Below are 13834 nucleotides of genomic sequence, written 5' to 3'. Positions count from 1 at the left end.
TGGCCTTGAACACTGCCAGGGATGGGGCAGCCACAGCTTCTCTGGGCACCCTGGGCCAGCGCCTCAGCACCCTCACAGGGAAGAGCTTCTGCCTAAGAGCTCAGCTCAGTCTCCCCTCTGGCAGGTTAAAGCCATTCCCCTTGGCCTGTCCCTATGGACCCTTGCCCAAAGCCCGTTTCCAGCTTTCTTGTCAGCCTTGTTGACCTAAATGAGGTTTGCAGCAGCAAAGCCCAGCTTCAAAGCCCGTCTCCTTCTCAAATAAGCTGCCTCACAGCTGTACGAGCTTCAGAGCAGAGACTGGCACTGATGTTACATCGCAGACAAGCAGCTTGAGGGCCTGTTGGAAAGAACACAGCTAAAATGCAATGATAGGAAACTGCCATCACCACTGCACTTCTCAGCTACAGAGCTGCAACACAATACTCCTCATACCCTTTTTAGATCAAGCTACCAAATGATGGTGGAGGCCACAAGCTGACAAGCTGACAAGGTGTCCAGTTACCTAAGAGGAAGAGCTAACCAGTCTGCCAGCCATCAGCATGCTTGGAAGAGTGTCAAACTAAGAAGCTAAGATCACCACCTGATGAGCAAGGCTGAAATCAAATGGAAAAGCAGGATTACAAGCGTGCACTTTGCTTTGTTAGTGCTGAGATTAAAACATGGGGATGCATCACAAATCACAAGTGAATGCAGGTTTGGTTACTACATGGGTTTTAGTAACTGGAGAGAAACTTGTAAAACAAACTTGATGACAAAAATACTGATTGCCAAGGGGAAAAAAAACCCATATCCTCATTCAAGCTTTACACAACACAAAGAGAATTAGTTTATTGGGAAAGGAATACGTATTGGCAGTTTAACTTTATGGAATGTGCTTTCGAAATGCCTATCTGAATAGCTCAAGATGATGATAATGAGAAGCAGAAGCACTGCCATCTTCTCATTAAGAAGTATAACAGCTGTGACCTTGCTCTTGGGGAACCTACAATAGCTTCGATATGTACAGGTTGGATAGAGGGAAAAGAAAGCAAAGAGGCAGTTTTGGATAAGATAGCCAGTAATTTAGACAAGAGGGTATCGTTAGAGAATCATACTAGACATGTTACCCAAAGCTCTGTCCAACCTGGCCTTGAACACTGCCAGGGATGGGGCAGCCACAGCTTCTCTGGGCACCCTGTGCCACTGCCTCAGCACCCTCACAGGGAAGAGCTTCTGCCTTATATCCAACCTAAACCTCCCCTGTTTCAGTTTGAACCCATCTCCCCTTGTCCTATCACTACAGTCCCTGATGAAGAGTCCCTCCCCAGCATCCTTGCAGCCCCCTTCAGACACTGGAAGAGATTCCTCTCTTCTCCAGGCTGAACAGCCCCAATGTTCTCAGCCTGGCTCCATACAGGGGTGCTCCAGCAGCCCCTGATCATCCTCGTGGCCTCCTCTGGACTTGCTCCAACAACTCCATGTCCTTCTTATGTTGAGGACACCAGAACTGTTTCAGCCATTAATGCTTTCCAACACCTCCAGAAGACAGCTAGCAATCCATGGAGTGAGTAACCCTGATGTTTTCATGACACATCCCAGCTTGAATTCAAGGCTTGCCACATACAAACCATCACAAGGAAGGACTATCCGTGAGGACAGAGCAGACAACTTCCCTACTACAGCTTTACATCTCCCTGCCACTGAAGGCTTAGTTTTTAACTAGAGGACACTTTATACAGGTCAAGTCCTTGCTTCTCGAGCAATGAAGTAATGCTTAGAGAAATCATCTCAGCAGGAGCCTAGTGCTCCAAAGGGAGTGACTTAAGACTCATATGTCTCCACAGAAACATTTGTCAGCTGTAGATGTCTGGGGTCAGTGGTCTCATCTACTGCACTTACCAAAATCAGCTTTCCCAGGGTGAGCCAGGAGCATGTAAGAGCTCCTAGTTCCCAGAACCAGTTGTTAACAGCATCTAAATCCATTCAAGAACACCTGATGTAATCCTTAATCTGCACACAGTAATATTTGCTGAGGCAAGGAAGGCAAAAAGCATTGTTTTGGAGATCAAGAATAAAACAAGCCAGGACTCTAGCTGAGTAGCCTCAAGAATGTGGGATGTAATAATGCAGTTCAAGATAAGTTCATGGCAACAAGCATTCTTTGAGCAACACTTTACACACACTCAATCTACCACAAAGACTCAACGTTGCTTTGACAGCTATTAGATTTCTCAACAAACCATCTCCCTCCATCTGATTGGAGTTTGCCAAGATTCCTTCCCCAAGCTGCCATTGTATTATCTCAGATCAAGTACCAAATGTGATTAAAGACTTGGAGTGAGCTGGAAGATGTTAATGGCAGGGAAAAGTTACTCTTCACTTGCTTGTGTGAGATGGCTTTGTGGTAAGTGGCTTATCTATTACCAGCCACAAAGCAATAACCACCTTCGTACTGTGGTAGTAAGTCTACTACAGTTGAAACTCTGATTTTTCATACTCATTGGAGCAGGAGCAAGGCCATGGTAGCAAGGATCACTTTTCAACTACGCTCATTCCACAAGTGGTTTCAAACACTCCAAAACTATCCATATGCCTGTTCGGCAACACTCATCACCCCTTATCTGCCAATCCAGCTTGTCACATTGAATTGAAAGACAGTGCATTGAGAAAGGTATTTTGGAAGAAGTCTTGATCTCTTTGCTTTACTCATAGAATCCCAGACTGGTTTGTGCTGGAAGGGACCTCAAAGCTCATCCAGTTCCAACCCCTGCCACGGGCAGGGACCCCTTCCACTAGAGCAGCTTGCTCCAAGCCCCTGTGTCCAACCTGCCCTTGAACACTGCCAGGGATGGGGCAGCCACAGCTTCTCTGGGCACCCTGTGCCAGCGCCTCAGCACCCTCACAGGGAAGAGCTTCTGCCCAAGAGCTCAGCTCAGTCTCCCCTCAGGCAGGTTAAAGCCATTCCCCTTGGCCTGTCCCTACAGGCCCTTGGCCAAAGCCCCTCTCCACCACTCATCACTGTACTTCCTGCATTTAATCACAACAGAAGGTTTTCAGACAGGACAAGTAGCAGCATGATTTAGAAAGCTGTCTCATGATTAAATGAGCACTCTCCTCTTTAATATTCAACCAGCAGGTTGTAGAAATGTTATATGAAAACTTGATTACAAGAAGTAGGAACTGAGCATAGCTTTGAAGTCAGAGATGCCCAAAGGCTCCCAAACAGATGGCATGAGTGTGCTCCGCTGTACTCACATTACACCTAACAAGGATACTGATATGATTTAAAGAGATTCAGTAGCTTCCAGCCAGAAACATGCAGGCACTGAATCTGTGAGATGTTTAGATTGTATCAGCACTGAATGAAGACTACATGAGAAATACTACAACAATAACAGCAACAACAGAGTCTGCCTCCCTCCAGACACAACAATCCTTACTTTGCTCTACCCTCTAAGCTATTCTCTATTTAAAATCTGGGAGCAGACTACCAGAAGCATTAAATGCAGGGCTTGACAGACAGTGTCAAAACATATCATTGATAGTTTAATCTCAGCATTCCTCCTGTGTTTCTGAGGCTGTGATGAAGTGTGAGACTTCAGCTCTGCAAGAATGATGCCAAAGAATGTAGGTGGTTTATCCAGCAAACATGTTTGTTTGTCAATGGAGGGAGGAACACGCTGTTGTCTCAAGTAGCTGAAATATCACAGAATCATGGAATAGTTATGGTTGGAAAGGACCTTAAGATCATCCAGTTCCAACCCCCTGCCATGGGCAGGGACACCTCACACTAAACCATGGCACCCAAGGCTCTGTCCAACCTGGCCTTGAACACTGCCAGGGATGGAGCATTCACAACCTCCCTGGGCAACCCATCCCAGTGCCTCAGCACCCTAACGGGAAAGAATTTCCTCCTTAGATCCAATCTGAAGTTCCCCTGGTTAAGTTTTAACCCATCACCCCTTGTCCTATCACTCCAGTCCCTGATGAAGAGTCCCTCCCCAGCATCCTTATAGGCCCCCTTCAGACACTGGAAGCTGCTCTGAGGTCTCCACGCAGCTTCTCTTCTCCAGCCTCAACAGCCCCAACTTTCTCAGCCTGGCTCCATACAGGAGGTGCTCCAATCACTGAGCATCCTCGTGGCCTCCTCTGGTCCTGTTCCAACAGTCCCATGTCCTTCTTATGTTGAGGACACCAGAACTGCACACAGTGCTGCAGGTGAGGTCTCACAAGAGCAGAGCAGAGGGGCAGGATCACCTCCTTCGCCCTGTTGGTCATGCTCCTTTTGATGCGGCCCAGGATACGGTTGCTTTCTGGGCTGCAAGCGCACACTGAAGCCGCCTCATGTTCATTTTCTCATCAACCAACACCCCCAAGTCCTTCTCCACAGGGCTGCTCTGAATCTCTTCTCTGCCCAACCTGTAGCTGTGCCTGGGATTGCTCCCACCCAGGTGTAGGACCTTGCACTTGGCATGGTTAAACTCCATGAGGTTGGCATCAGCCCACCTCACAAGCGTGTCAAGGTCCCTCTGGATGGCATTCCTTCCCTCCAGGGTATCAACCGAACCACACAGCTCGGTGTCATCGGCAAACTTGCTGAGGGCACACTCAATCCCACTGTCCGTGGCAGCGACGAAGATGTTGAACAAGACCGGTCCCAACCCCGATCCCTGAGGGACACCACTCGTTACTGGTCCCCAGCAGGACATTGAGCCATTGACCACAACTGTTTGTGTGCGGCCATCCAGCCAGTTCTTTATCCACCGAGTGCTCCATCCATCAAATTGATGTCTCTCCAATTTAGAGACAAGGATGTCATGTGGGACAGTGTCAAACGCTTTGCACAAGTCCAGGTAGATGCCATCAACTGCTCTACCCCTGTCCATCAGTTCTGTAGCCCCATCATAGAAGGCCACCAAATTGGTCAGGCAGGATTTCCCCTCAGTGAAGCCATGCTGGCTGTCACCAAGCACCTTGTTGATTTCCATGTGCCTTAGCATGCCTTCCAGGAGAATCTGCTCCAGGATTTTGGCCAGGCACAGAGGTGAGACTGACTGCTCTGTAATTCCCCGGGTCATCCATTTTCCCCTTCTGGAAAATGGGGGTTATATTTCCCTTTTTCCAGTCATCAGGAACTTCACCTGACTGCCATGCTCCAGCACCTCTATGTCCCTCTTGGAGTGAGGGGCCCAGAGCTGAACACAGGATCCAAGGTGCAGCCTCACCAGTGCCCAGTGCAGGGGCACAATCCCTGCCCTGGCCCTGCTGCCGCACTGGTGCTGATCCAGGCCAGGATGCTGGGGGCTCCCTGGGCACAAGCTGCTCATGTTCAGCTCCATCCATCAGCACCCCCAGGGCCTTTTCCATGAGCAGTTTCCAGCCACAATTCCTCAAGCCTGGAGTGTTTCATGGGGTTGCTGTGACACAAGTGCAGGACCCAGCACTGAGCTCTGTGGAACCTCATATGATTGGCTTTGTCCCACAGTTCCAACCTGTCCAGATCCCTCTGCAGAGCTTTCCTATCCTCCAGCACATCAACACTCCCACCCAGCTCTGTATCACCTCAAACATACCAAGGGCACACTCATATGCTTTGAAATCTTGGCTCCAGAACTTCTGAGCAGTAATACTCTTTCCTTCCTACATATTTGATACACTCTGGAAATGTGGAAGAGGATCACTGAAAAAGTGCATTAATGAGATATTTAGTAAAAAGCATGTTCCTGCCTTAATTTGGTGGTTCAGAAAGTCACAAAAGTAGATTTATGAGAGAAACAGCCTTGTAATAGCACCAGAGCTATTTTATGGAATACAGGAAGGGAACAGTTATTGAATAGATTATAAACACCACTATCTCTGCAGTTACAAAGCTGACCATATATTGTATGCTACCAGCAGGTATTCTACGCCTCATTCTACCTGCACTCATGTGACAAGTGCTTAAGTTCTCACCAGAGCCTCCTGCTTCATTTGTACACTCTTCAGGTCTGGTCTAACAGTAACTGCAGCAGACAAACATAATACTCCTACAAGAACTTTGACACTGAAATGACCTGGAGCATCCAAGAATACAGGTGTGAAGCAGATAAAGTAACTTATGTTGTGAAAGCTCTCAGAATGTTTAACCAGCTTATAACAAGGGCTTGAAAAAACTGGTAAAGAAACCTTACAGTGAAGCAAGACATTTATACAGTATAACAGTAGAAACAAACACGTGTACTTATGGAATTCTCTCTAGTAAAGAGATCAGTTATTCCTCCAATGTATGTCTTTTTAGAACCATAGAATAGTTAGGGTTGGAAAGGACCTTAAGATCATCCAGGTCCAACCCCTCCTGCCATGGGCAGGGACACCTCACACTAGACCAGGTCACCCAAGGCTCTGTCCAACCTGGCTTTGAGCACTGCCAGGGATGGAGCATTCACAACCTCCCTGGGCAACCCATTCCAGTGCCTCAGCACCCTCACAGGAAAGAACTTCTTCCTTAGATCCAACCTAAACTTCCCCTGTTTCAGTTTGAACCCATCACCCCTTGTCCTATCACTCCAGTCCCTAATGAAGAGTCCCTCACCAGCATCCTTATAAGCCCCCTTCAGATACTGGAAGGCTGCTATGAGGCCCCCAAAGCACTCAGAAGCTCTTAATATGGATCTCAGGGCAACCCTGGAGTCCAAAAGAAGTATAAAGCCAAGAAAAACGTTTAACCCAGTCAATAATCAGTTTGACTACAACACAACATCATGCAGCAGAGAGAAAACCTCACTACAGTTACTCAACAGTTGAGGCTGGAGTTTGAAAAGCTGCTAAATGGCAGGTGACTGAAAGGAAGACGTTTACTAATAGCTGTTAATTGCTGTGTTCAATTCAGCTCAGGAGCAGGTGAGAAACATGAGCTATTAGTCTGGAATGAAAAGTGCAAGTTAAGCCTTTGGAGGTTTTCTATAGCTAGCCAAGTCCTTTGAGAGATGGGGGGACTGACTCTCCAAAAGCCGGGAACAGAAGATCTCAGCAGGAGCTAATCCTGACTAAAGTGTTGCAGAACACAAGGAAATGGCCCCAAAGGGATTCAGAGACTTAGCTAAAAACTTTCTCCTTTGCAGAAACCTACCGTGAAATGAAACATTAAGTGAGGAGGGGTTGGGAGGCTACGGCCTGAAGGACTAAACCTTCCAATCTGTCTCAGACAACAGGAAATTGGTTTAATCTTTCCTACACCCACACACAGGCAGCTCCACTCCTCTGAAATCTGTTTTCCAGATAGAATCATAGAATAGTTAGGGTTGGAAAGGACCTTAAGATCATCAAGCTCCAACCCTCCTGCCACGGGCAGGGACACCTCACCCTGGACCATGTCACCCACAGTTCTGTCCAACCTGGCCTTGAACACTGCCAGGGATGGAGCATTCACAACCTCCCTGGGCAACCCATTCCAGTGCCTCACCACCCTCACAGTAAAGAACTTCTTCCTTAGATCCAATCTAAACTTCCCCTGTTTCAGTTTTAACCCATCACCCCTTGTCCTATCACTGCAGTCCCTGATGAAGAGTCCCTCCCCAGCATCCCTATAGCCCCCCTTCAGACACTAGAAGCTGCCCTGAGGTCTCCATGCAGCTTCTCTTCTCCAGGCTCAACAGCCCCAACTTTCTCAGCCTGGCTCCATACAGGAGCTGCTCCAGCCCCTGATCATCCTCGTGGCCTCCTCTGGACTTGTTCCAACAGTTCCATGTCCTCTTTATGTTGAGAACACCAGAACTGCACACAATGCTCCCAGTGAGGTCTCACGAGAGCAGAGACAGAAATGGTCTAAGAACAGGAAAGAGTTTGGTCATATGCAAAGAGAACTACACTGAAGCAAACCAGATTCATGGTAAGTTGCCCAGGAAGTGTTTGGACAAGTTCTTAAAATGGTATCAGAATTCATTTGTAAGACATCATTCTATAGTCCTATTGTGTCAGAACAGGAAGACCTCAGTGAGTTCAACTCAAGGGTCTGCTTGTCAATGGTCACTAAGCTTCAAAGAGAAATCAGACACTTCCAAGCATCCCAATCCTGTCAACTGTGCACAATAAGACCCTTCCAACTTGATTTGGACCATTAGGAATTAATGTAATACTTTGATTGCTTATTTCCAAAGAGAAGAGGGGTTCTGTGTCACACACAGCTCCTTTTTGCATATTTCCAAAGAGAAGAGGGGTTCTGTGTCACACACAGCTCCTTTCCAAAAATCCATTTCCCCTCAGCCATTTCCTTTCCTACTTTTTCAAACCTTTCCTATGGAATAACAAAGTTCCTGACCCTGTCACCATCCACACAGACAGGATGAGACCTGGCCTTGACAGATGGTCAGCAGTGAGTTCCTTTGAATTCTGTGGTTTCAGGCTTTAAAGTAAAGCTTAACCAACAATTGCAGCTACTTTCACATTAGAGCACACAGGTGCAAAGACAGAGGGAAAGAGGCAAAGTGCCAAAACACAGGAGAAAGGATGTGGAGAGTGAATTTAAGGACAGCAGGACCCTGTTTCCTAGTAGCATAACAATAACAATAGCATAGCTACATGTTGAAAGACAATGACTACAGAACAAGTTAAACACTCCTCATTGAGAATTAAGTTGATTTGTAGTAGGGAACAGCTTACACCGCTCTTTTTCAGTTGATTAAAATCCTCTGTGTTAAAACAAAGTATTAATTTTACTAGGTTTTAGATCACAGAGTCCCAGACTGGTTTGGTTTGGAAAGGACCTTTAAGCTTACCCAGTTCCAACTCCCTGCCACTAGAGCAGCTTACTCCAAGCCCCTGTGTCCAACCTGGCCTTGAACACTGCCAGAGATGGGGCAGCCACAGCTTCTCCTGTGCTGGTGCGTCACCACCCTCACAGTAAAGAACTTCTTCCTTATATCTAACCTGAACTTCCCCTGTTTCAATTTGAACCCATCACCCCTTGTGCTATCACTCCAGACCCTGATGAAGAGTCCCTCTCTGTATCCTTGCAGCCCCCTTCAGACACTGGAAGCTGCTCCGAGGTCTCCATGCAGCTTCTCCTCTCCAGGCTGAACAGCCCCAGTAATAACTTGAAACTCTGTGTCCTTTCACACTACCCAGAACTGTTCAAGGGGGTTTTATCATTCTGATAAAGGACATAAGCATATTTATAACACACTTACTCTCGCTCTTTCTCCGTCAGTTTGTCATTGATGTTGTCCTTTATCGTAGACCGGGAGCCCTTGTGGATTATTGGATACCTGAGTGGCACTTGTAAGAAGTACGATATCATTGACACCAAGTGTGCAGTGTAGCCCAGGGCAACAGCAATGCTTCCATCATCTTTTGCTGTCAAGAACAAAAGGATTCCATTATTAAAATAAATCAACTGAATCCGAGTGTAGGCTGAGTGCAAGTCCGTCATAGAACGGTTTGGGTTGGAAAGGACCTTAAGATCCTACAGTTCCAACCCCTTGCCATGGGCAGGGACACCTCACCCTAGACAATGTCACCCACAGTTCCGTCCAACCTGGCCTTGAACACTGCCAGGGATGGGGCAGCCACAGCTTCTCTGGGCACCCTGTGCCAGCGCCTCAGCACCCTCACAGGGAAGAGCTTCTGCCTTATCTCCAACCTGAACTTCCCCTGTTTCAGTTTGAACCCATCACCCCTTGTCCTATCACCACAGTCCCTGATGAAGAGCCCCTCTCCAGCATCCTTGTAGGCCCCTTCAGGTATTATTATTGCTCAGAGAACAATACAATAATGAAGCTGTCAGAAGTTATAACTGAAGAAGAGATTCAAGACTGAAATTTAGGCTGTTTTACAGTTGCTTGCACTTCACTGCATTTGCCTCTTCCATTAAAGAGCAATACAAAATGGGGGATAACTTGTTCTCCTTCCAATATTCCACTTTTCAAAGCTAAATATGACTCTTCAACACTTGCTGAGTAGGGGAGGGTGGAGAAGAAATGGGAAAAGCAAAACAAAATCCCCAAGACAAAACTGAAGCCTCAAGCTTTATGCATGTCTGAGGTGGAGCTGACATGTATGACCAGGGTCAGGGAAAGCTGCATTCCTCCAAACTCCATTCATTAGTGAGATCAGTTGGAGAGACACCGACCCCAGGGTATGAAATCTATTCTCTGCCAATAACTGCAAGAACTTAGATTAACCCATTGGTTTAAAGTATCATTTTCAATTGGACATTTAAGGTTGCAACCTTGAAGTTTCACCTGAGGGGGAATAGCATGGGTCTGGCAATTCAAGTTACAGCCTTCAGCCTCTGAGGGCTTTTCCTTTCTATTTGCTCTATTTTAGTTCTTTATAAGTGAACATACCAATACAAACAATGTGAGAATCACCCTTTCTAAGGCACAAGGGAGTCCTGTGAAATCAGCTGTACAGAGGACTCTCCAAGAAGCTTACAGTGATGTTCAGCCACAACTATGAAATCATACTGAGCTCTGAGAGCCTAACTTAGAACCATAGGATGGCTTGGGTTGAAAAGGACCTTAAGATCATCCAGTTCCACCACCCTGCAATAGGTTGCTCCAAAAGCCTTCCACTAGAGCAGCTTGCTCCAAGCCCCTGTGTCCAACCTGGCCTTGAGCACTGCCAGGGATGGGGCAGCCACAACTTCTCTGGGCACCCTGTGCCAGTGCCTCAGCACCCTCATGCAGTCACCTGTACAACTGTTACTCAGAAAGGTATATTACAGATTTGCTTCTGCAACAGGAAGAGTACAGACAGTTAAACTAGAAGCTGACTTCTAAAATACTCCACATACTCCAGCTTTAAAGTCTTCCTTATGCAAGGTATGTATTTGGTAAGCTCACCAGCAGCTACAGCAAACTGAATGGGGATTCATGCACGATGTCCCAATCCAGGTTTATGGACTGCGAGTAGCCACAATGGAATTTTAGATCAGACAAGCATTATCCAGCATCCCTCCATTTGGAAAGCACCTCTGGAAACTGCATAGTCCTACCACCCTGCTCAGTGTAGGATCAGCTACAGCAGGCTGTGCATGACCCCATTGGGTTCTGAGCATCCTCAAGGATGGAGACTCCAGATGGAAACTCTGGAGCCTCCCTGGGTAACCTGCTCCAGTGTCCCAGTGTTGAGACTTGGAACACTGAGGTACTTTTCTAAGCATCAACAGTAACCCCCTTTGTACTAGGAATTAGGAATAAATGATGCATAAGTTTACTTCTAGTCCCTTTTCAGCCAGGTATCTGCATCATAAGCCATTCCTATCACTTTACTTAATTCCATGAAGTTCAGCAGCAGCATCAACTGTAACAACTGAATTAAGAACATGCAGCTACCTTGAAAGTCTTCAGAATTAGGAAGCTTGACTCCACAAACAAAGTAATCCTTCTGATCATTCTGCAAGGTTAAAAACCAACAATGAGAATGGAAAAGGAACACCCAGAACACAGAAACCTGCACAAAAAAAACCATCACAACAAAGCATTTTTTGACAGAAGAAACTAAATATTCAACTAAACTCGGAGTGAGTTTGTATTTTAGTCCATGTTTTACTAATATGGAAATAAATGCTACATAGAAAAAGGGAGAGCTTCATTATATAAAGGTTTTGGAGCTCTACTTTGACATCTGTTTATGTGCACTCCATTACAGTTCAGCTAGTTTACTGTCAGGGTTACTTTATATCATGGTAAACAGAATGGAAAGCATCCATTAAAATACAGCTATTCTGCTCTTGTAGTGGAGACTATTTGAGAGATGCTGGCACAAGTCCTCCTCCCGTAAGTTCCAATCCAGGGACCAAATCCAAGGTAAAGCTGGGAAAGACCAGCATGAGTGAAGTGCAAGTTTCATCATGAATAAAATGTGGTATTTGCTCACAGTGTGATAAATAGGAGGTTCATTTCCCATCAAGCAGAATGTCAAAACCATACCAGATCAATAGGGTAGATGTAGGAGAGCTCTGACAGCAGTTGTTTGCATCGAATAGCCTGCTGGGCATGTGTCTTCAGAAACAGTTCTCTTTGGGGAAAGAGATCCCAAACCCATTAGTTCCTACAAAAAGCTTTAAGTAAAGGTATCAAACCATCATATTCCCTCTGCATCTTCCCAAGCGCCACCTCCCCTCTCCCAAAAAAGCAAGGCAATTCCACCCCAATAAAAATAGAGAACACGAAGGTAACTTTGCATTTTCACTTGTACCTCATATAAGCATATTTTGCCTATGTCAACTAATTCCTAAAGCTCGACCTAAAACTCTTTACATAGTCTACACATGCAACCAAGCATCCGTTTTCTTCTCTTCTAGACTTGCCACTCTCAATTGTCAGTTTAGATACCTACAAATCATAGCAGATATGTCTGAACAGAGGTTTTGGGGTGACATTGGGAAGAATTTGGTGCCAGGAGCCAAATGGCCTGCTCTCAATCTTGTATTTCCTTTCCAAGAGCAGAAAAGGCATCGGTCCTGTTACCTCTTGGCAGTGCATTCCTTTCTTAATTCATGCAGGGATTCATTATGCTCTTGAAGTTTCTGGTATTCACTCTCAAATGTATTTCCTAAACATGAGGAATCAGGGAAAAAAAAATAGTATCAAATATTTTCTTGGCTATCTGAAGTATTATAAATGTAGATACTGACACAAATGTTGGCAATAACCCTCCACGTACTTTTAGATGCCTGTTTTCCATGTGATGCTGCCAACAAGGGAATGGCAGTCGAGGAGGAACACTTCTCCATGCATTACACACCATTCACCAGCCAAAGACACCCAATATAACTTCATTCTTCTTTGACACCTGCTCCCCTCATGTCCACAGTAGTGGAGAAATACGTAGGATCCTAGACTGGTTTGGGTTGGAAGGGACCTTAAAGCTCCTCCAGTTCCAACCCCTGCCATAGGCAGGGACACCTTCCACTGGAGCAGCTTGCTCCAAGCCCCTGTGTCCAACCTGGCCTTGAACACTGCCAGGGATGGGGCAGCCACAGCTTCTCTGGGCACCCTGTGCCAGCGCCTCAGCACCCTCACAGGGAAGAGCTTCTGCCTAAGAGCTCAGCTCAGTCTCCCCTCGGGCAGGTTCAAGCCATTCCCCTTGGCCTGGCCCTACAGGCCCTTGTCCCAAGCCCCTCTCCAGCTTTCCTGCAGCCCCTTTAGGCACTGGAGCTGCTCTCAGGTCTCCCCTTCAGGAGCCTTCTCTTCTCCAGGCTCACCCAGCCCAGCTCTCTCAGCCTGGCTCCAGAGCAGAGCTGCTCCAGCCCCCACAGCACCTTCATAGCCTCCTCTGGCCTCACTCCAACAAGTCTATAGGCCCTTGTAAAAAGCCCCTCTCCATCTTTCTTCAGAGGAAGAAGTAAATGACAACCCCCTCTCATTTTTAGTAGTGATTAATTACTGTAGACTCAGTTAAGTTTTAAAAGCCCTGGAAGAAGATCAAACATCCCTGTAGCTTGGTCTCTGGTGAGCTCCAAAGAGACACTGACACAGATTTTACCACTACAGGACACTTCCCCAGTAAAAGGAAACACCAAGACAACTGAGCACGTCACCTTTCACTTACATTATAAGCTATTAAGAGGGATATTTGTCTTCTAACACTTAGAATGGGATCCTAATCACAGGTATGATAACATCCCTTATGACATGATAATGTGCCTGCATCACGGTGCTGTTTACTGTGTTAACAGTGCAGGTCTTCTGATTTTCCCATTACAATTTAATTAAGCACTGCTGCAATATTGCTTTAGAGATGTGTCATGGTAAGAAGCTCTTCAGAAGCAGAACAGAATCTCCTGTCCAGGATTCATTATAACACAGATGGTGAAGAGCCTGGATCTGGCTGCAAACTTCAGATAAACAGAAGTAAGTTAGAGCCAGGTAAA

The 13834-nt window shown here is 46.3% G+C and overlaps 1 protein-coding gene across 4 annotated transcripts in view; it reads right to left on the bottom strand.

Annotated features, from left to right (window-relative positions):
• UVRAG (UV radiation resistance associated) overlaps nucleotides 1–13834 on the bottom strand; it is an 89388-nt gene that overhangs the window by 37363 nt on the left and 38191 nt on the right. For all 4 annotated transcript variants that reach the window (XR_008972068.1, XM_057408502.1, XM_057408501.1 and 1 more), the window contains 4 exons: nucleotides 12429–12513; nucleotides 11889–11976; nucleotides 11292–11352; nucleotides 9144–9309 (listed from right to left, as the gene is read on the bottom strand). Coding sequence is in view for 3 of the 4 variants with exons in the window: in XM_057408502.1 (XP_057264485.1) it covers nucleotides 9144–9309; nucleotides 11292–11352; nucleotides 11889–11976; nucleotides 12429–12513 (400 nt within the window). In the remaining variant the exon portion in view is untranslated. The remainder of the gene's footprint in view (nucleotides 1–9143; nucleotides 9310–11291; nucleotides 11353–11888; nucleotides 11977–12428; nucleotides 12514–13834) is intronic.

The sequence above is a fragment of the Pezoporus wallicus genome, unplaced genomic scaffold (assembly GCF_028554395.1).
Source record: "Pezoporus wallicus isolate ANWC-B61680 ecotype Strahan unplaced genomic scaffold, APGP_CSIRO_Pwel_v1 contig_7461, whole genome shotgun sequence".
In the NCBI taxonomy this organism is placed as follows: domain Eukaryota; kingdom Metazoa; phylum Chordata; class Aves; order Psittaciformes; family Psittacidae; genus Pezoporus; species Pezoporus wallicus.
The sequence above is the reverse complement of the archived record's forward strand: the minus strand, read 5'-3'. Positions and strand labels throughout refer to the sequence as shown.